The sequence below is a fragment of the Erythrolamprus reginae genome, chromosome 1 (genome assembly GCF_031021105.1).
Source record: "Erythrolamprus reginae isolate rEryReg1 chromosome 1, rEryReg1.hap1, whole genome shotgun sequence".
NCBI classification, from domain to species: Eukaryota; Metazoa; Chordata; class Lepidosauria; order Squamata; family Dipsadidae; genus Erythrolamprus; species Erythrolamprus reginae.
In genome coordinates, this window is record NC_091950.1 from 412,848,804 (window position 1) to 412,872,261 (window position 23,458).

Consider the following 23,458-nt stretch of genomic DNA (forward strand, 5'->3'; position numbering starts at 1 on the left):
TTTCCAAAGATCCTTGTCTTCTAAATCAACTGATTGGAATATAGCCCATAATGTGGATAAAGCAGCCTTTAATGACATGTTGGTCAGTTGCATCATCTGACAATATTTTTTTTTTTGCTGTTAATCAGGTTTTGGAAGCTATTGCATTCTTTTAAAGCACTCATAAAATGCAAAATCCATTCTTCCAAATCTGTCTTATTTTTAATCAAGTGAGAAAATATTTAGAAAAATGTAGAAACCTTCCTTTTTCTTGAGATGGTTTAATTAAGATATAATAGCCAGTAATAGGCTGCTGGGGTGGGGGTGGGGGGGGGTAGTATGTTTATGCACTATTTATTGAATACTTAATAGTTTCTTATTGTCCTTCCTTCTCTTGTATCTTAGTATGATCCTTAATTACTTTTAAAATAATTTTAGTATACTGTAGTATGGTTGTGATTGATTTTAATATACAGTTTTGGGTTTTTAGCTTGTAGTTTTTAACTAATTAGATTTGTTTGTACGCATTGTTTTATATTGTATCTTGTGAGCTGCCCCGTCTTCAGAGAAGGGCGGCATACAAATCTAATTTTTTTTAAAAAGTAAATAATTAAATAATATGTTTTTACCCATAAACACTTTAATCATTTTAATCATCATCAGGAACTGAACTTTTATAGCAATGAAATAAAATTGAGCTACTTGCCTAATCTGTTATCATACAGAACATTGTGGGTTCAGTACAAAACCTTAAAATGTTACTGTGCTCCTCCGCAAATAATGCTGTCTATCATTTGTTCTTTTTGTGGCTATTCAAATAATGTGACTTAACCAACTGAAAGAGTCCAAACACCTATTTGAAAACTTACCTTGTTTGGTAAACCACTCCCACCCAGTCACCTGATCCTTAAGCCACCCCCACCCTCTGGTCACGATTGTCAAGCCACCCTACCTGGTCACATGGCCAGCAAGCCACTTCTACAGGTCACATAACCAAGAAGCCACACCCAGAAAATAAGACACGCCCAGTGTGGCAGTAAAAATTTTGGCAGCCTATCACTGGAATAAACATACCATGCATTTTATATTTGATATATCTTTATTTACCCTAGAACCCGCAAAGCAGTTTAAATAATTTATCCCCCAAAGTTATTTAATTTCTGCTGAAATATGTGAGTTAACTAATTTAATAATCCCAGGCTTGTTAACACCTGGAAGACACCTCCTTTCTTTTGCGCGTGCGCGGTACTTCTACACCCGGCTGCCTACGGGCGAGTCCACGCGTGTGCAGTGGCTGTCATCGCCTTCTCCGGCAGCTCATTGGGTTTTTCCCCCCTCCTCCTTTCCTTCACTTCCGGGTCTCGCCTCGTTTTGTTACACATGCGCACTTCTTACACTTTGGCAAGCCGAGGCCATACTACCTGCGGGCATGCCTCGAACCTGGCCCCGCCTCCCCCCCTCCCCAATGCGCAAGCGGCCAATCCTCCCCTCCCGGCTCATGCGCATTGCTGCCCGAGGGTTTCCTTAGCCTCCGTGCACCGGCGCGCGTGCGCCTGGTCTCACGTCTGCCCGTCCCCCATTTTTCTTTTTTCTTTTTTTTTGGCTGAGCTAGTTACGCATGCGCCTTTCCTCCTTTAGTCTCTCTCTCTCCCCCTCCCCACTTGTCTCTCCCCTCTGGCGGCCCGGGCTGGTGTTGGGGGCGGACTCGGTTTCCCGCTTCCGGTGTGGTGTCATGGTGGCCGGTGGGCTTTGATGGCTGAGAAGGCGGAGGAGGAGCTGAGAGCTCGGCGGCTTCACTGAGCCCGGAGGGCAGGGGGCGCCGCCGGACCCTTCTTGTCCCCGTCTCCCTCGGCCTGGGCGGGCGGCGGGAGATGGCGGCCCACAAGCCGGTGGAATGGGTGCAGGCTGTGGTGAACCGCTTCGACGAGCAGGTAAACCGGCCTGGGCTGCGAGAAGGAGCCCGCAGGGTTGAATGGGCTTCTAGGGAGGAGGGGGGGAGGGAGAAGCAAAAGGGGGGGGGGCTTGGTGACAAGAGGGTGTGAGGAGGGGGGGGGGGTATCGCCGCCGCCTCCTTTCCTCAGCCGAAGCGGTTGCTCTCTGCTCCCTGGGATGGATAGCTTGCACAGGGGTGACTCTGGTAAGGACGAGCCCAACCAGGCTCCTTGGCTTGGGGAGAGGTAGGAAGGAGCTGGGCGGGGATGAAGGCCTCCGTGTGGGTGTGTGCTCTCACCTCTTGAGGGCACTTAAATGGGAGGAAAGTGGGGCCGACTTTCACGCTTGGGAGGGAGAGTGTAAAAGAAAAAGGGATCTTTAAATGTGATTTTGATGGGGATTATCATTAATGATCAACTACACTTGGCCAATAAAGAATTCTATTCTATTCTATTCTATATAGATGTAATTTTGATGGGGATTATTATTAATGATCAACTACACTTGGCCAATAAAGAATTCTAACCTATCCTATTCTATTCTATATAGATGTAATTTTGATGGGGATTATTATTAATGATCAACTACACTTGGCCAATAAAGAATTCTATCCTATTCTATTCTATATAGATGTAATTTTGATGGGGATTATTATTAATGATCAACTACACTTGGCCAATAAAGAATTCTATCCTATCCTATTCTATTCTATATTGATACAATTTTGATGGGGGTTGTTATTAGGGTGGACCATTACTATTTAAATGTAATTTTGATGGGGATTATTATTAATGATCAACTACACTTGGCCAATAAAGAATTCTATTCTGTTCTATTCTATATTCTATTCTATTTTATTCTATATAGATGTAATTTTGATGGGGATTATTATTAGGGTGGATCATTACTATATAAATGTAATTTGATGGGGTTATTATTAAGGTGGACTATTAATATATAAATGTAATTTGGATGGGGTTATTATTAGGGTGGACCATTACTATATAAATGTAATTTATTACCACACTGCTAAAAAAAAAGGGGAACACTTAAGCAACACAATATAACTCCAAGTAAATCAAACTTCTGTGAAATCAAACTGTCCACTTAGGAAGCAACACTGATTGATAATCAATTTCACATGCTGTTGTGCACATTCAACTTTGTACAGAACAAATTATTTAATGAGAATATTTCATTCAGATCTAGGATGTGTTATTTCAGCATTCCCTTTATTTTTTTGAGCAGTATATATAATTGTAATTTTGATGGGGATTATTATTAGGGTGGACTATTATTATATAAATGTAATTTGGATGGGGATTATTATTAGGGTGGACCATTACTATATAAATATAATTTTGATGGAGGTTATTAGGGTGGACCATTGCAGAAAGAACAATTGCCAACCTGCCTTTCATTGAGGACCGTTATATTGCATGAGTCAAAAAGAGGGCTGTGAAAATATTTACTGACCCCTCGCATTCTGAACATAAACTGTTTCAGCTCCTACCCTCAAAACTGCACTGCACACCAAGACAACTAGACACAAGAACAGTTTTTCCCCGAACACCATATCTCCGGGACCGCCTCCTGCCACACGAATCCCAGCGACCGGTTAGGTCCCACAGAGTTGGCCTTCTCCGGGTCCCGTCGACTAAACAATGTCATTTGGCGGGACCCAGGAGAAGAGCCTTCTCTGTGGCGGCCCCGACCCTCTGGAACCAGCTCCCCCCAGATATCAGAGTTGCCCCCATCCTCCTTGCCTTTCGCAAGCTCCTTAAAACCCACCTCTGTTGTCAGGCATGGGGAAATTGAAAAAATTTTCTCCCTTCCCCCTAGGCTTATAGTATTTATACATGGTATGTTTGTTGGTATGATTGGTCTCTTAAATTGTAAGAGATTGGTTCTTTTCTAGTTAGGATGAAATTAGCCAACTTGTGTGATGACTTTATGTATGTGATATTTTCGTCATCTCCTGTAAGGAGAAATAGATGTTGTATATGTTTCAGTTATGTAGGAATATGCCATTCCTTCATGAGAATTAGAGTTCTTTATTAGCCAAGTGTGATTAGAAACAAATGGTGCACAAGCTCTCAGTATACCTACAACAATAGTGATAGATCATTATCACAGTCATTGTAAAAATATATTCATCACAAAACATTGTCACCCCGAGGTTCAACTACTGCAACGCTCTCTACATGGGGCTATCTTTGAAGAGTGTTCGGAAACTTCAAATCGTGCAGAATGGAGCCACACGAGCCGTTATGGGTCTTCCCAGATATACCCATGTTTCTCCAACACTCCGCGGACTGCATTGGCTGCCGATTGGTTTCCAGACGCAATTCAATGTGTTGGTGATGACCTATAAAGCCCTACATGGCATCGGACCAGATTACTTACGGGACCACCTTCTGCCGCACAAATCCCAGCGGCCCATTAGGTCCCACAGAGTTGGCCTTCTCCAGGTCCCATCGACCAGACAATGTCGTCTGGCGGGGCCTAGGGGAAGAGCCTTCTCTGTGGCGGCTCCAGCCCTCTGGAATCAGCTCCCTCCAGAGATTCGTTCTGCCCCCCACCCTCCTCGCCTTTCGCAAGAGCCTGGGTGAGATCATCCAAGGACATGGGGTGAGGTATCATCAATATGCCGATGATACCCAGCTTTACATCTCCACCCCATGCCCAGTCAACGAAGCGGTGGAAGTGATGTGCCGGTGCCTGGAGGCTGTTGGGGCCTGGATGGGTGTCAACAGACTCAAGCTCAACCCAGATACGACGGAGTGGCTGTGGGTTTTGCCTCCCAAGGACAATCCCATCTGTCCGTCCATTACCCTGGGGGGGGAATCATTGACCCCCTCAGAGAGGGTCCGCAACTTGGGCGTCCTCCTCGATCCACAGCTGACATTAGAGAACCACCTTTCGGCTGTGGCGAGGGGGGCGTTTGCCCAGGTTCGCCTGGTGCACCAGTTGCGGCCCTATCTGGACCGGGACTCATTACTCACAGTCACTCATGCCCTCATCACCTCGAGGTTCGACTACTGTAATGCTCTCTACATGGGGCTACCTTTGAAAAGTGTTCGGAAACTTCAGATCGTGCAGAATGCAGCTGCGAGAGCAGTCATGGGCTTACCCAGGTATGCCCATGTTTCACCATCACTCCGCAGTCTGCATTGGCTGCCGATCAGTTTCCGGTCACAATTCAAAGTGTTGGTTATGACCTTTAAAGCCCTTCATGGCACTGGACCAGAATATCTCCGAGACCGCCTTCTGCCGCACGAATCCCAGCGACCGATTCGGTCCCACAGAGTGGGCCTCCTCCGGGTCCCGTCAACTAAACAATGCCGGTTGGCGGGCCCCAGGGGGAGAGCCTTCTCTGTGGCGGCACCGGCCCTCTGGAACCAACTCCCCCCGGAGATCAGAACTGCCCCTACTCTTCCTGCCTTCCGTAAACTCCTCAAAACCCACCTTTGCCGTCAGGCATGGGGAAACTAAATATCTCCCCCTGGGCACGTTGAAGTTATATATGGTATGCCTGTATGTGTGTATGTTAGTATTGGGGATTCTCTTAAACTTGTAATATTTTAATTAATTGGATTGTATTGGATTGTTTTTCACTTGTTGTGAGCCGCCCCGAGTCTTCGGAGAGGGGCGGCATACAAATCCAAATAATAAATAAATAAATAAATAAAGACCCATATATGTCGCCAGGCATGGGGCTGCTAGATCTTGCCCCCTAAATGTTATATGTGGATGTGATTGAGTAAATTGACTGCTTTTTAAAGTAATGGGATTTTAGATTATAGTTTTAACTATTAGATTTGTATACATATTGTTTTCTGTACTGTATTTTGTGAGTTGCCCCGGTCTTCGGAGAGGGGCGGCATATAAGTCTAAATAATAATAATAATAATAATAATAATAATAATAATAATAATAATAATAATAGAAACATAGAAAACTGACGGCAGAAAAAGAAAAAGGATGGATATATGTTTATCCCAGGCATGTTTAAATTCAGTTACTGTAGATTTATCAACCATGTCTGCTGCAAGTTTGTTCCAAGGATCCCCCTCTTCTTGCTTGTTATACCTCTAGCTATGCAGCCAAGCATCCTACTTGCTTTTCCTACTGCCTGACTGCGCTGTTCACCCATTTTGAGACTGTCAGAAATCACTACCCCTAAATCCTTTTCTTCTGAAGTTTTTGCTAACACAGAACTGCCAATACAATACTCAGATTGAGGATTCTTTTCCCCCAAGTGCATTATTTTACATTTGGAAACATTAAACTGCAGTTTCCATTGCTTTGACCATTTATCTAGTAAAGCTAAATCATTTACCATATTACAGACGCCTCCAGGAATATCAACCCTATTGCACACTATAGAGTCATCGGCAAATAGGCAAACCTTCCCTACCAAACCTTCCTCCTATGTCACTCACAAACATATTAAAAAGAATAGGACCCAGAACAGACCCTTGTGGCACACAGCTTGTAACCTGTCTCTGCTCAGAATACTCGCCATTAACAATAACTCAATAATAATAATAATAATAATAATAATAATAATAATAATACAACACTTAGTGATAGCTCATGGATACTAAATAAGTAATCAAAATAAACCATACAAAGATACTAATTAAACAATTCAAAGCATAAGATACAAGCAGCAAAGTTATAGTCTGGCTAAAAACGTGGACTCAAGGAGGGGTTCTTAATTTCTAAAGTGATGATCCCACTCCTCTCTTTTTTTGTGAGTAGCATGCTTTCATTATTTCTTGAAGGATCCCTGGGATGACATAGAAGAAAGCAAGTGATCTGGTAGTTTTTTCTTCATGAAATTTTGAAATGGGCTGTGTGGGTAGTTGAGTGATGTTCTACAGCTCCTCTCTATGAGGAATACTTTGGAGAGGGAAGCTTTGTTGAAAATCTTAAGCATGTTGGTTATTTTAAATTTCCTGATGTCATTTGAACTATTTTCTTTTAAAATTGTCTGGAATAGGTGGTTGCCGATTTCCACAGAAAGGGGTTTCTCAAAATGAGTCTCCATGGGGCAAAAATGGGGCAAAATTCACGTAACTTGGGGGAAAGATCAAAAGCAACATGAGAAAATCTTATTTTACTGAAAGAGTAGTAGATCCTTGGAACAAACTTCCAGCAGACGTGGTTGGTAAATCCACAGTAACTGAATTTAAACATGCCTGGGATAAACGTATATCCATCCTAAGATAAAATACAGAAAATAGTATAAGGGCAGACTAGATGGATCATGAGGTCTTTTTCTGCCGTCAATCTTCTATGTTTCTATGTTTCTAACTGACTCATTTTGAGGAAAGCCAAGAAAATATTGGATAAATTTCTTTTGAGTGAGATGATAAAAATACCTGGATGTAATACAGTTCCTCCTACTTTTTTGGTGGTGGCGGTGGCAGTTCCTCGTCCTCTATTCAGTGACAGGAGTAAAAGCAGTCCATGACTTAACAACAGTTTGCTGAGGTGTGGTTCAAGTTACAGTGGCGCTGAAAAAAGTGACTTATGAACGTTTTTCACATTTAAGATCATTGCAGTAGCCTAATGGTCACATGAGCAAAATGTGCAGTGTCCCAAGGGATCGTTTGATTACCTTCTGACAATCAATGGGGAAGCCAGATTGACTTAACAACTGTGTTACTATCTTACTAACTGCAATGATTCACTTAACAACTCTGGCAAGAAAAGTTGTAAAATGGGGCAAAATTCACTTAACTGACTTGCTTAGGAACAAATTTTGGGCTCAACTGTGATCATTTACATTTGTCTTTTGGGTATGCTGGCACTGGGATAAAGAGTTGAAAATTTCTTCTGCGCTCTCAATATAGGGAATGTGTTAAGAAAGTAGATGTAATCTTCTGTTTTAAATGTGTTTAGAACATGTAATGTTGTTGGTCAAATTTGAAGTCTCCACAGATAACATGGGTAAAGGCTTTGCTGCCACAATTTTGTTATGAAATACAGGAATTCTTTGAGGAATAAAGTTATAATTACAGATATGCTTGAACTCATTCTTGTAGCATGTCAGTGGGGGGAGAGAGGGTTTTTTAAAAATAACTTTTAAAAATTTAGAAAGGAGCAATGCAAACAATATTTAGAGTGATGTTGTTAGAATATAAGAGAATTGGGGAACTATTTTTTTGAGTGAACTTATTTTGCACTTATTTTTCTTTTAAGAAATATTGAAGTTTATTTATTTATTTATTTATTTATTTATTTATTTATTTTATTTATTCATTTCTTATGCCGCCCTTCTCCTTAGACTCAGGGTGGCTTACAACATGTTAGCAATAGCATTTTTTAACAGAGCCAGCATATTGCCCCCACAATCCGGGTCCTCATTTTACCCACCTCGGAAGGATGGAAGGCTGAGTCAACCTTGAGCCAGTGACAAGATTTGAACCGCTGACCTACAAATCTACAGTCAGTTTTAGTGGCCTGCAGTACAGCACTCTACCTACTACACCACCCCCTCTCTTTGCTTGATCTTTGTTACTTTTGGGAGTAATAGTTAGTTTATAGTTATAGTTATAGTTTATTAGATTTGAATGCCGCCCCTCTCCGAAGACTCGGGGCGGCTGACAACATAACAGTGATACAATACATTACAAATCCAATAGTAGAAAATTAAATCAATTTAAAAAACATTAATAACAATAGTAAAATCCCTAACTATACAATCATACACATTCAACCTAATCCATCATACAGTAAGGCGGAAAGCATGATAAAAAAAGGGGGAAGAAGGTGGTAATTATCCCCACGCCTGGCGACAAAGGTGGGTCTTCAGCATTTTATTGAAGGCGAGGAGGGTGGGGGCTGTTCGAATCTCTGGAGGGAGTTGATTCCAGAGGGCCGGGGCCACCACAGAGAAGGCTCTTCCCCTGGGTCCCGCCAGCAGATGCAGGAAACATTTCTGGGTCCTTGATTGTGGAAAGCTAAAAACTGCCTTGGGAGGAATATAGGTACAGTCCTTAGATTGTTCCCTTCTCCTATCCCATGAAGATCCTCAATCCCATGTTTTCTGATGTCTGAGAAGAAATGTGATACATTCCTATTTTATTTTGCTGTAATGGGTGGATCTATAGAGCTTATTTCATTTATTGGATTTATATGCCGCCCCTCTCCGAAAACTCGGGGCGGCTTATAATGCACAATTAGACTTCTGCCAAATGTTCAAACAAATTTAGAAACTATATATGTGTCTGTATATGTGTGTGTGTGTGTGTGTATTTAAATAGAGAGCACATTTTATTTATTCTAAATAAGGTCCCACATACTTTTCTAAAAATGGAGTCAGTCAGTATCCTAAATGAGGATGCTGTGTACCATATGGTATGCATAGGCTTATAATTGTTCATCTGAGTTGAAATGCTTTAGGTCTATCTCCAGGATTAACTATTTTCCTTGTTAATGTAAAAAATAATAATATTTATGTTGGGTGAGGAAGGGGAGAACAAACACACCAAGGCAGGACTCAGAGAAACTTTTAGATACACTTAAATTATTCAGCCAAGATAGAACATTAATAGGACATGATTTATTTAACTATCTGCAGCAATCAAAATTACCTTTAATAATGCTCTGGATAATATAGGTGTATTTTGTTAGTACAGTGATACCTCGTATTACGAACTTAATTGGTTCCGGGACAAGGTTTGTAAGGTGAAAAGTTTGTAAGACAAAACAGTTTCCCATAGGAATCAATGGAAAAGCGATTAATGCGTGCAAGCCCAAAACTCACCCCTTTTGCCAGCCGAAGCGTCCATTTTTGCGCTGCTGGGATTCCCCTGAGGCTCCCCTCCATGGGAAACCCCACCTCCGGACTTCCATGTTTTTGTGATGCTGCAGGGGAAACCCAGCAGGGAATCCCAGCAGTTCAAAAATGGATGCTTCGCTAGCAACGGAAGTCTGGAGGTGGGGTTTCCCAGCGAGGGGAGCCTCAGCGAAATTGCAGCATTGCAAAAACACGGAAGTCCTCGAAACTGCACCTCCGGACTTCCGTGTTTTTGTGATGCTGCAATTTCGCTGAGGCTCCCCTCACTGGGAACCCCACCTCTAAACTTCCCTTGGAAAGCGAAGCGCCCGTTTTTGCGCTGCTGGGATTCCCCTGCAGCATTGCAAAAACGCGGAAGTCCGGAGGTGGTGTTTCCCATGGAGGGGAGCCTCAGGGGAATCCCAGCAGCGCAAAAACGGGTGCTTCGCTGGCAACAGAAGTCCGGAGGTGGGGCATCCCAATGGCGGCGGCTTGGGTTTGTAAGGTGAAAATAGTTTGGAAGAAGAGGTAAAAAAATCTTAAACCCCAGGTTTGTATCTCGAAAAGTTTGTATGATGAGGGGTTTGTAAGACAAGGTATCACTGTATAATGTAGCACTTTAAATTTAAGTCAGTTACTTGTTACCCAGGTAACAAGCCATGATACAAGATTTATAATATACAGTAGTTTATTTCTCATGACACAAAGCATATTACGACATTACACTATGTGAATCCATTCTCTTAGTGACTGAGCAATCCAATCTTCCCCCAAACGTTGTTAAAATGGGAATTGTTCCTGTGAATATGAAAGAATAAACACAATACAGCTTCTCTGAATGATGATATAGATTCAATTGTTTAATTATAGACCCTGGGAAATGATTGGGGAGCAAGATGTTTTTACTGTCTTTGTTTGTAATAGATTGGTTTAATTGTTGCTCATTTGGAACATGGGCTTAAATTGACTTTTTTTTTAAAGCCTTTTGCCTTAAATGTTCTAGTGAAGAAATGTACACTGTGTACAGTGGTAGATTATGACTATTGAGGTTGTCTTTGGAAATACCTCCTTGTTACTTTCCCCAAATTAATAATCTGATTTGCTTGTGTTTTGTACAACAATGAGAGTATTTAGAGGCCACTCTTATTTGCTCAATGAATTTTTATGCCACTGTGCTGTGTGAAAGTACAGTCAATGGGAACAAGACATTCCCTATTCATAGGTTTACTATTAAAAAAACAGAACACAAAAGGGAAAAAAAGGAATGGGAAAGATGAAAAATATCAGTTCTAGGTACAAATTTTCAAAATTAAATAAACTTTGTATTGCACAACTAAAAAACATTGAGGGAAAGGAAGAGTTCAATAGAATAGGACTTTTAACTGAGCAGAGGGAATGGCTTCTTTGTCCAATGTCTATCTTCTGAATTCTAGAAGGACTTGGAGGCTGGTCTTTCTGAGAGGTAAAATCTATGCTCCTAAATTGTTGTGGTTAGCTCTGCCCCAGTTCCTGCCCCAAGGACTGTGGATGTGGGGGAGACATCCACATGCTGCAGGCCTGTTTTGCCCCTTTATTTATTATTATTTTATTACTTAGATTTGTATGCCGCCCCTCTCCGAAGACTCAGGGCGGCTCACAACACGTGGAAACAAATCATAAATAATCTGACAATTTAAAATATTTAAAGATTTAAGAAAGACCCCATATACTACCCTTCCCCCATGGAATCTGCTGATGAAGGCTCCTCTGACCAAGAAGACATGAGTGACAGGGAGGAGGAGAGTGTGGCAGACAGCTCAGAAGGAGATCAATTATCTAGCTCCTCCTTGGATTCAGAACAAGAGTTAATGATACAGCCACCCATGCGGAGAGCGATGCATAGGCAACAACAACTGAGAGATTATTATTAAAGAAAATGAGGCCACCTGTGGTTGGGTGGGGCTGTGGTGATTAGTGAGGCTGCTATAAATAGCCTGTGGGTTTGGCCATTGTGGAGGATTATCTGATCATTGTGTTTCGTGATTGCCTTGCTGACTTTGACCTTTGTGTGCTGATTTTTCCCCGCTTTGAAACTAAACCAGGGCAAAGTGTGTTTCACTTTGTGAAAGAAGGACTGTGAATTGCCTCACAGCTGCAAGCTAAGCATCACAGAACTGATAAGGGACTTGTACAAATTACCAGTTTGTTTGGAGACCAGTGCTCTTTGCTATACCAAAAGAGGGCTTGGTTTAAGTGAATTTTCATTATAAAGAACATTGTTTTGAATTTTCAAACGTGTGTGTGTGTGTCTGAAATTTGTACCTGTGAATATTTGGGAGGAGTCTACCAGAGAGCCCGACAGAACATAAATTGGGTTGCAAAATGCAAGAATTGCAATGATCAACATAATTGGGATTGTTTTGTTTGCCATATTCCAATTTTCTGGCTTACCTGATCTTCAGCCATTTAGGGCAGGGTGTCCAACTCGCGGCCTGCGGGCCAGATGTGTCACATATTGACCACACCCGGTTTAGCAAAGGGGGAAAGAGTCATGATACATCACGTGACACTGCCTTGACGGGAGTTTGACACCCCTGATTTAGGGTTATGTTTCTCCCTCATTTCTAAGTGACATAAAAATTACCTCTCTGAGCCTAATATTAGCAGGTAGGATTTTTAGACTATATATGTGGTATAGCAGTTTAGAAAGCATTTCTACTTCATTTCTAGGAAGGATTAATAATAATAATAATAATAATAATAATAATAATAATAATTTATTAGATTTGTATGCCGCCCCTCTCCGAAGACGTCTTTCCTTTGGAGTTTAAAAATAAATTGATCAGCATTTTTGGGCCTAAATGTATATTCCAGATTTCATATTTCTTGCTTGTTTTCGAAGAGAAAGGCACATTCTTAGCATCCAGAGTTACATTAGCCCTTGGAAATCTTAGATGAAGCTATCTGTGACCTCCAAAGTGTTTACCAAATTACAGTTTTTGATATGATAGAAAGTGAAAATTATAGAATGGAATTCTTTATTGACCAGGTGTGATTGGACACACAAGGAATTTGCCTGTGGTGCATATACTCTCAGTGTACTTAAAAGAAAATATACATTTGTCAAGAATCATGAGACATAACACTGATTGTCATAGGGTACAAATAAGTAATCAGGAAGCAATATTAATACAATATTAATACAAACCGCAGGTTGCAGTCATACAGTCATAAGTGTGAGGAGATGGGGATAGGAGCGATGAGAAGATTAATAGTAGTGCAGCTTTAGTGAATAGTTTGACATTGTTGAGGAAATTATTTGTTTAGCATAAGTGCTGGTGTTTGGGGGAAAAATGGTCCGGTGTCTAGTTATCTTGGTGTGCAGTGCTCTATAGCAGTGTTTTTCAACACTAGTGTGCCGCGAGACATGGTCAGGTGTGCCGCGAAGAAGGAAGCTCAGGTTCCGGTCTTGCAACTTTTTGCTGAGAGAGAGAGAGAGAAAGCAAGAGAGAGAAAGAAAAGAGAGAAAGAGAGAGAAAGCAAGAGAGAGAAAGAAAAGAGAGAAAGAGAGAGAAAGAGAGAGAAAGCAAGAGTGAGAGAGAGAGAGAAAAAGAGAGGAAGGGAGAGGGAGAGAGAAATGAGCAAAAAGAGGAGGAAAAAAAGGGAAATGAGAAAATGATTGAGGCAGAGAATGAAAGGAAAGAGAGAAACAAAAGAGAAAGAGAGAAATGACTATTGATTTAAAGCATGTGATAAAAAGCACCCAAAGAATAAGAGAGAAACCCCCCCCCCCAGCCCTCACCTGTTTTTGGAAATGGTTCAAGAGTGTATACACACACACACACACACAAGGGGGAGGAGACATGGATGGAAAAAGAGAGGAGAGTGTCTTAAGAGTGTCTTAGAGTGTCATTTTGTGTCATTTTGGTTGGTGGTGTGCCCCAGGATTTTGTAAATGTAAAAAATGTGCCGCGGCTCAAAAAAGGTTGAAAATCACTGCTCTATAGGGTTGTTTTGAGGGTAGGAGTTGAAAGAGTTTATGTCCAAGATGCGAGGGGTCAGTAAATACTTCCACCGCCCTCTTTTTGACTCGTGCAGTATACAGGTCCTCAATAGAAGGCAGGTTGGCAGCCACTGTTTTTTCTGCAGTTCTGAACTGTTATGAACATTATTAACTATATTGCTATAACATAACCGTATCAGCTATATTTAATTGTTGAGTTAAAGATAAATGAAATCAAATGTATCATTTGTTCTGGTCCCACGTCTGTTTTTGAAATGCGGTACCTGCTGGTTCATGCAACACTGCTGATCAGTGTTCCCTCTAATTTTTTTTTTTGGGGGGGGAAATATAGTGTCTGAGCGGCAGTCCCTTTGGGACTGGACGGCACAGAAATAATAAATAAATAAATAAACAAACAAACAAACAAACAAACAAATAAAAAACCCACCCTGTTTTGCCTCAGAGAATTTCAAAATAAAATACTGTACTGTGTGTCTATAACAGTGAGCTCATAATAGGGCAACTCTATCAATATCAAAATGCCACTTAAATAGTTGAGCTAGTTTCAAACTAGATTTTGATTTTCTTTCTCTCTTCCTTACTCCCATTCTTTTTCTTTCTCTTTTCCTTCCTCTCTTTTTTCTATCTGTTTCTCTCTCTTCCTCTCTTCCTCTCTCTCTCCTTCCCTCTCACTCTTTCCCTCTCGGCTTCTGGGCAGGTTTGGAAAACTCTGAGTTGATGATGATTTTTAAGTGAGCGATTGCTCACTGCTCAGCTTAGAGGGAACTATGCTGCTGATTGATCTGAAATCCAACCAAAATTTCCTCAAAAATATTTTACATACCGTACTTGGTCTAGAAGTAACTGGATTGTGGGGGCAATATGCTGTTAAAAAGTGCTATTGCTAACATGTTGTAAACCGCCCTGAGTCTAAGGAGAAGGGCGGCATAAAAATCGAAGGAATGAATGAATGAATGAATGAATGAATGAATAAACAAACAAACAAACAAACAAACAAATAAATAAACTCTCCCCCAGAGCCTCCCTTTTCTGTGACCGAGTTTTGGGTGAAACGTACCAAGCAATATGTCCTTTTTTGGTAGGATCATGTGTAATAGGTGATTTTATGTGTTTTTAGGACATTCAGTATGTTAGCATGTTAACATGTTAATGAAACTGGGCATCCTGTTTTAAGAAAATATGTATTATTCATATTTTTATCCCATCTTTATTACTTTATAATTAATTCAAGATGATGAACATACATAATATTCCTTCCTTCTTCTATTTTTCCCACAACAACTACCTTATGAATTGGTTGGGCTGAGATGGTACGACTGGCCGAAAGTTACCCAGCTGTTTTTCATGCTTAAGGCAGGAGTAGAATTCATAGTCTCCTGGTGATTGGCCCAAAGTTACCGCCATTTTTCATGCCTAAGGTGGGACTAGCATTCAGAATCTCCTACTGATTGGCCCAAAGTCACCCAGCCATTTTTTCATGCCTAAGGCGGGACTAGCATTCAAAATCTCCTGATTGGCCCAAAGTCACCCAGCTGGTTGGCGGGACTAGCATCCAGAGTCTCCTGGTGATTGGCCTAGAATAGAGTCACCCATATAGTTTTCATCCTTAAGGTGGGACTTAGAATTCAGAGTCTCCTGTAGTAGCCACTATAGCAAACTGATTCTGTTATGTTATTGTTTTGTTGTGTTTTATTGTGCTGTACGCACAAAGAGACAGACATGCAAAAAAGATGCTCATAACATGGTTGCTAAGTGAATCTGTCTTTCCCACTGACTTTGCTTGTTAAAAGGCTGCAAAAGGGGCTCATATAACCCAGGGGATGCTGCCAAGTGTCTGAATTTTGGGGAAAAGGAATCCTCAATCTGAGTATTGTATTGGCAGTTCTGTGTTAGCAAATACTTCAAAAGAAAAGGATTTAGGGGTAATGATTTCTGACAGTCTCAAAATGGGTGAACAGTGCAGTCAGGCAGTAGGGAAAGCAAGTAGGATGTTTGGCTGCATAGCTAGAGGTATAACAAGCAGGAAGAGGGAGATTATGATCCCGCTATATAGAATGCTGGTGAGACCACATTTGGAATACTGTGTTCAGTTCTGGAGACCTCACCTACAAAAAGATATTGACGAAATTGAACGGGTCCAAAGACGGGCTACAAGAATGGTGGTAGGTCTTAAGCATAAAACGTATCAGGAAAGACTTAATGAACTCAATCTGTATAGTCTGGAGGACAGAAGGAAAAGGGGGGACATGATCGAAACATTTAAATATATTCAATAAATAAGGTCCAGGAGGGAAGTGTTTTTAATAGGAAAGTGAACACAAGAACAAGGGGACACAATCTGATGTTAGTTGGGGGAAAGATCAAAAGCAACATGAGAAAATATTATTTTACTGAAAGAGTAGTAGATCCTTGGATCAAACTTCCAGCAGACGTGGTAGATAAATCCACAGTAACTGAATTTAAACATGACTGGGATAAACATATATCCATCCTAAGATAAAATACAGAAAATAGTATAAGGGCAGACTAGATGGACCAGGAGGTCTTTTTCTGCTGTCAGACTTCTATGTTTCTATTTGACCATGAGAAAGTTGCAATGGCTCTGATGAAAAATGATGAAAAAAATGTGAAAAAGGTTTTTCAGTGACATTGTAACATTGAACAGTCACTAAATAAGCTGTTGTAATTCGAGGACTGCCTGTGCTTCTGAGACTTAAGAGCTAGACGTAATTGTTCAATGGCACAAAGTTCCTGTGTGTAGAGTCGAATATCCAGAATGTTAAGAAGCATGAGGAAAGTAATGCCACGAGGTTCCTACTGCTAAAAAGCATCCATATTTCCTGTCCAATAGTTTGTCTGAGTGTGCGCGTGTGTGTGTAAATATTGAGTACGGCTGCACGGGTTCATATATTGCTCTGATCCAAAGCTGTTGACTTTAATCCAAAATCCAACTTCCTCAAAGTGGACTTTTCAAAAGAATTTTATTACAGAGGTTCACGGTTACTTATAACCAACTGACTGGTACATGACGCATAAGGGAAATGATTGGTCTGTGACCTTTTTAAGAATGTGTGGATGCAGCTTGGAACAAAGTGACTAGTGTTCATGGAAGGAGGATTAGTGTCTTGGGTCTATGGAATCATTACACATCTTATCTCTACTACCATGGAATTCTCCAAACTTTGAATTTTGCCGCACAGGGTTCATAGAGAATTCTCCCGTGAATCACAGGATTTGAATTTTTAAGAACTGAATAGTTCTACAATCTCTTTATGTGAAAGATAGGCGATGAATATAGCTTGAGTTAAATTTCAGGTATGAAAAGGTTCTAACAATGATAGTCTCTTTGCTTAGATGCCACAGAGTGTAGTCTGGTTTTATGGAAATTGAAGTTTGTTTTGTTTTAGTAGCATGTGTTAGTGCAAACCCAATCAAATGTAGTTGATTCACTAAACCAGGCCTGAATAACCTGTAGGTCCATGTAGCACTCAGACCACATTTTGCACTCTCCAAAATTGTGCTCTTGAAATTTGATGGGAAATTTCTCATTTTTGCAGCTGTTTTGCTTTTATTTCACTGATGCAATATTCAAAATTGATGTTCCAAATCTCTGGCAAGTTAAAAGTAGTTATTTTGAGTGAATTCCCTCCCAAATAATTTCCAAAAAGGTTGCGGATTTGTTCTTGCCCATGTGGGCTCTCTGGAGCCATCCTGTTTCCCAAAAGAACAGGAAAATAAATGTACAGCTCAGGAAAAAATATCACTATCTTTATATTAAACCACGGTAAAATGTAAAAGAGAATCTGGAATTGAAATTTGGCTATGTGTACTCTGTGAAGCTCTGGAAGTCCCAAAGGTGTTGCAGAATGGCTGTTTATGTCATTAAGGTCACAATTTTTTGCTTTCTTGCACTAAATTATAGTTTTGGTTTAAGCCTCCATTTAATTTTCAAACTGTGGTTTTAAGGGAGGTTAATAACAAACAAACTATCATTTGAAATCTGCTTACCTAAGTTTCAGTTAAGCAAAAACTGAAGTTAAAACTTTGCAAAGTCTCTTCATGGTTATGATCACAGGGAAGACAGGGGTGCTTCCATATAAGCTTAAGATCTTGTTTGTTTGTTTGTTTGTTCGTTCATTCATTTATTAATTAGATTTGTATGCTGCCCTTCTCTGAAGATTGGGCTCATTTCAGGGGTGAAATTCAAAATTTTTCCCTATTGGTTCTGTGGGTGTGGCTTGGTGGGTGTGGGATGGCTTAGAGAAACATCTTTCAGCTGTGGCGAGGGTGGCGTTTGCCCAGGTTCACCTGGTGCACCAGTTGCGGCCCTATCTGGACCAGGACTCACTGCTCACAGTCACTCATGCCCTCATCACCTCGAGGTTTGACTACTGTAACGCTCTCTACATGGGGCTACCTTTGAAAAGTGTTCGGAAACTTCAGATCATGCAGAATGCAGCTGCGAGAGCAGTCATGGGCTTACCAAGGTATGCCCATGTTTCGCCATCACTCCGCAGTCTGCATTGGTTGCCGATCAGTTTCCGGTCACAATTCAAAGTGTTGGTTATGACCTATAAAGCCCTTCATGGCACCTGACCAGATTATCTCAGGGACCGCCTTCTGCCGCACGAATCCCAGCGATCAGTTAGGTCCCACAGAGTGGGCCTTCTCCGGGTCCCATCAACTAAACAATGTCGTTTGGCGGGACCCAGGGGAAGAGCCTTCTCTATGGCGGCCCCGGCCCTTTGGAACCAACTCCCCCCAGAGATTAGAATTGCCCCCACCCTCCTCGCCTTTCGTAAACTTCTTAAAACCCACCTCTGCCGTCAGGCATGGGGGAACTGAGATATTCTTTCCCCCTAGGCCTTTACAATTTACGCATGGTATGTCTGTCTGTATGTTTGGTTTTTATAATAAGGTTTTTTTAGTTATTTTAGTATTGGATTGGATTGTTACATGCTGTTTTTATCATTGTTGTTAGCCGCCCCGAGTCTACGGAGAGGGGCGGCATACAAATCCAATAAATAAATAAATAAATAATAAATGGCTTGTGGGCGTGGCAGGGGAAGGATACTGAAAAATCTCCATTTTGTCCTGATCAGCTGGGACTCAGGAGGCAGAGAATAGATGGGAGCTGGGCCAATCAAAGGTGTATTTACTGGTTCTCCGAACTACTCAAAATGTTTTTCAAAGTTACGACCTTTGCAGCATCCCCATGATCCTGTGATGAAAGTGTCCCGGGCAGTGTTCCCTCTAATTTTTTTGGGGGGTGGGCGGAAAAGTATAGTGTCTGAGCGGCAGTCCCTTCAGGACTGGGCAGCACAGAAATGAATGAACGAACAAACAAACAAACAAACAAACACACAAACAAACAAACAAATAAATAAATAAAAAACCCACCCTGTTTTGCCTCAGAGAATTTCAAAATAAAATACTGTACTGTGTGTCTATAACAGTGAGCTCATAATAGGGAAACTCTATCAATATCAAAATGCTACTTAAATAGTTGAGCTAGTTTCAAACTAGATTTTGACTTTCTTTCTCTCTTCCTTACTCCCATTTTTTTCTTTCTCTTTTTCTTCCTCTCTTTTTTCTATCTATTTCTCTCTCTTCCTCTCTCACTCCTTCCCTCTCACTCTTTCCCTCTCGGCTTCTGGGCAGGTTTGGAAAACTCTCAGTTGATGATGATTTTTAAGTGAGCGATTGCTCACTGCTCAGCTTAGAGGGAACTATGGTCCCGGGGTCATGTGATCCCCTTTTGCAACCTTCTGACGGGCAAAGTCAATGGAGAAGCCAGATTCACTTAAGAGCCGGGTTACTAACTTCTATACACTTATCAGAATGGGAAAAATCCTGGAGCACTATCAGTAAAGTTACATTATCGGCAGCCTAGAAGGGAAATTATTACAAGCTATTTTACAGATGGCATCTCCCCCTGCAAGACTTTCTATTATAATAATAATAATAATAATAATAATAATAATAATTTATTAGATTTGTATGCCGCCCCCTCTCTGAAGACTCGGGGCGGCTCACAACAACGATAAAAACAATATTATAATGGCACAAATCTAATATTAAAAAACTAAAAACCCTATCATAATTAAAAAACCAAACAGCACATACATACTAAACATAAATTATAATAAGCCTGGGGGAAAGATGTCTCAAATCCCCCATGCCTGGCGGTATAGGTGGGTCTTAAGTAGTATACGGAAGACAAGGAAGGTGGGAGCAGTTCTAAATGTATCTAAATGTATTCTAAATGTATCTGAAAGTAAATGACAGATGTTGGAAATGCAAAAAAGGAGACTGGCACCTTTTTTCGTATATGGTGGACCTGCCCCCAAATCAGGAAATTATGGAATATTATTCACAATTGGCTAACAGAAATTACAAAAGAAGATATCGATTTCACTCCAGAAGGAATGCTACTAGGAATTTGGAAAAAGAAATATAGTAAACAGACACTTCATCTAGTGATACACATTACAACAGCAGTCAGAATATCAATAGCTCAAATGTGGAAGAAAGAAACAATTCCAACAGAGAGTAATATCATCGGGAAAAAATATGGATGTGTAGAAATGGATGAGATGACAAGGGAAATTAAGAAATAAAGAAATGGAAAAAGTATGGAATAGATGGTATGAATGGATTAAAAACAAATAGATTAGATAAAATATAAAGTGTAAATGTATTCCCTGAAGCCTCCAGAGGGCGAAATGGCCTTCCGCAAGGCTGAAAATCAGCTAGCCAGGACACGAATGCCTGCTGGAGATGACATGGGGCAACGTCTCACATGCCCTCTGCTATGGGCCCCATAGGTTTGCCATCACTAATCTAGGAGGACCCAAATTGCATACCAACTCTGTCTGAGAGAGTATTACTCCATCCAGAGTCAGTGATGGAAAAATACTAGTTATGGGACCGCCTTCTGCCGTATGAGTAGGTCCCACAGAGTCAGCCTTCTCCAGGTCCTGTCAAGTAGGCAATGTTGCTTGGTGGGGCCTAGGGGAAGAGTGTACGGCCCCCACCCTCCTCGCTTTCCATAAGAGTCTGAAGACTCGCTTGTGCCAACAGACTTGGGGACACCAGACATGAACTCCTGCCGATGAATGGAATGCATGTTTGGTCTGTCAAAATGAGAGTGATTGTTTTTTTTTTTTTTAATAAATTGGGTTTTAGATTGTTATTTTTTAGTTTAAAATAATTGGATTTAGGTAATTTTGTATTGTTTCTTTTATATCTTGTAAGCTGCCCGGAGTCCTCTGAGAGGGGCGGCATATAAATCCAATAAATAAATAAAATATAAACCCCACAGCTATTTAATCTTGTCAAGGTTAGCGTGACAAGAAGTCATTTTTCCCCACCCAGAACCCAAATCTTCGGGCATTGGGAAAGCATTGAGATGGGATCCCTTAGTGCAGTGTTTCCCAACCTTGGCAACTTGAAGATATCTGGACTTCAACTCCCAGAATTCCCTAGCCAGAAAATGCTGGCTGGGAATTTTGGGAGTTAAAGTCCAGATATCTTCAAGTTGCCAAGGTTGGGAAACACTGCCTTAGTGAACTGGGACAGAGATACTAATCATACCTAACCTGATGTTAATGGATTATGTCACCCAATAGCTTCATGTAGATCAGTGCCCCACCACCCCCAGGGATCGGTTCTGTGGAGGGATGCTTTTCTGTGGACCGGAGGGGATGTGGTTGTACATGCCTACATCCTGCAGATGGGGCTTTGCCTGTTTGGGTGGACTGGCTGCTGGCTTGCTGTGGCCTGGCGCTGATCCACAGACGGGGTTCGGAACCCCTAATGTAGATGATAAATAAAGGTGGGAGAGAGTAGAATCCTGTGAAATTGATAAGGGACATGGAACATGTTGGTTGTCAACTTGTATATTTATTTATTTGTTTGTTCATTTGTTTGTTTTGTCAAGTATGTATTGGTGGTACACAAAGATATAACAATATTTATATACATGATAATAGAGAAACATTAGGACAGGGGACAGAAGGCACGCTGGTGCACTTATGCACGTCCCTTACTGACCTCTTAGAAATCGGGAGAGGTCAACAATGGATAGTCTAAGGGTAATGTTTTGGGGGTTAGGTGATGATACTACAGAGTCAGGTAGTGAGTTCCATGCATCAACTACTTAGTTACTAAAGTCATATTTTACTAAAGTCTTGTTGAGTTCAATAAGCTTATTTTTGGGTAGGAATTAAATATTGGATATATTTAAATCAAGGTTGTTCATTTTTTTAAAAAAAGCATTGATTATTAAAGTAAACGTTGGAGTAGCCATGGCCTCCTGCCCCTATGTTAGATAATAATTTAACTGTGTCTGGCTGTAACAGAGGGGTCAAATATTCATTAAAATGGGTTGGCCCAAAGTCACCCATCTGGCTTTCATGCCTAAGGCAGGACTAGAACTCTCAGTCTCCTGGTTTCTAGGACAGGACCTTAGCCATTAGTTTCTCTAATCCTTGCATAATAAACTCTATTATACTGTAAATTTTATTCTGTATAACAGCTTTCCAAACTTCCTTTTATTGCAGCTTCCGATCAAAACCAGCCAGCAAAATACTCACACCAAAGTCAGCACGGAACATAACAAGGAATGTCTCATCAACATTTCCAAGTATAAATTCTCTCTGGTTATTAGTGGCCTCACAAATATCTTAAAAAATGTTAACAACATGGTAAGTGATGTTTTCTCATTGACTTTTGAAACAAGAGAACAAGATAAATATTTTTTTAAGTCTACGTAGGTAGATAAATATCTATTGATTCTATCTTTAATGAGAATGGATGCCTATTATAATTTGCAGCTCAGATTGTGATTGAAACCAATGGAAATGGTTATTTGATTTATTATTATTATTATTATTTATTATCATTATCATCATCATCACATAAAACTCAGTCAACTGAACATTTAAAAAGTATCACAAATATCACTAATAACAATAATAATAATAATTATTGCTATATTTTATTAGATTATAGAGTAAGATACAAAAATATAAAAGCAAATAGGAAAATGCAGTGGGGGGGAAAGAGGAAAGAGAAATGGGGGAAAGGAAAATACAAAAAAGTGATTTCTGACAAACTCTCTTGCAATAAAATAAAGCATTAACACCAAACCTCAACTTTTTACTTTTCCATAATAATATAAACTAGTCATTTCTACAAAAAAAAATCAGTGTGATCGGTAAAACCTAAAATCAAAGTTTCATTTTCCCCCCCACCTCAAGCACAAAGTCCAGAAGTTGTCATTAAATTTTCTTTCGCAGTTTGCAGACATCGTATTTTGGGATTGCTTATTGATTAGTGCGTAGAGTAGGGGTCTCCAACCTTAGCAGCTTTAAGACTTGTGAACTTCAACTCCCAGAATTCTGGGAGTTGAAGTCGACAAGTCTTAAAGTGGCCAGGGTTGGAGACCATTGGTATAGAGCAGTGATGGCGAACCTATGGCACGGGTGCTCCAGGTGGTACGCGGAGCCATATATGCTGGCACGAGAGCTTTGGCCATAGTTCAGCTCCATTGTTCATGTGTGTGCTGGCCAGCTGATTTTTGGCTTGCACAGAGGCTCTGGGAGGGCGTTTTTGGCTTCCAGAGAACCTCCAGGAGGATGGGGGAGGGCATTTGTACCTTCCCCCCAGCTCCAAGGAAGCCTTTGGTGCTTGGGGAGGGTGAAACACGGCCTACTGGGTCCACCAGAAGTTGGGAAACAGGCTGTTTC

At 40.9% G+C, this 23,458-nt stretch overlaps 1 protein-coding gene across 8 annotated transcripts in view; it reads left to right on the forward strand.

Moving 5' to 3' along the window:
* Positions 1 to 1,558: 1,558 nt before the first annotated feature.
* NF1 (neurofibromin 1) overlaps positions 1,559 to 23,458 on the forward strand; it is a 416,066-nt gene continuing 394,166 nt past the window's right edge. For 6 of the 8 annotated variants that reach the window (XM_070735304.1, XM_070735306.1, XM_070735307.1 and 3 more), the window contains exons 1-2: positions 1,559 to 1,910; positions 22,271 to 22,414. In XM_070735304.1, the coding sequence (XP_070591405.1) occupies positions 1,851 to 1,910; positions 22,271 to 22,414 (204 nt within the window). In that variant the 5' untranslated portion in view covers positions 1,559 to 1,850. The remainder of the gene's footprint in view (positions 1,911 to 22,270; positions 22,415 to 23,458) is intronic. The other 2 variants (XM_070735305.1, XM_070735312.1) reach the window with 1 other exon arrangement.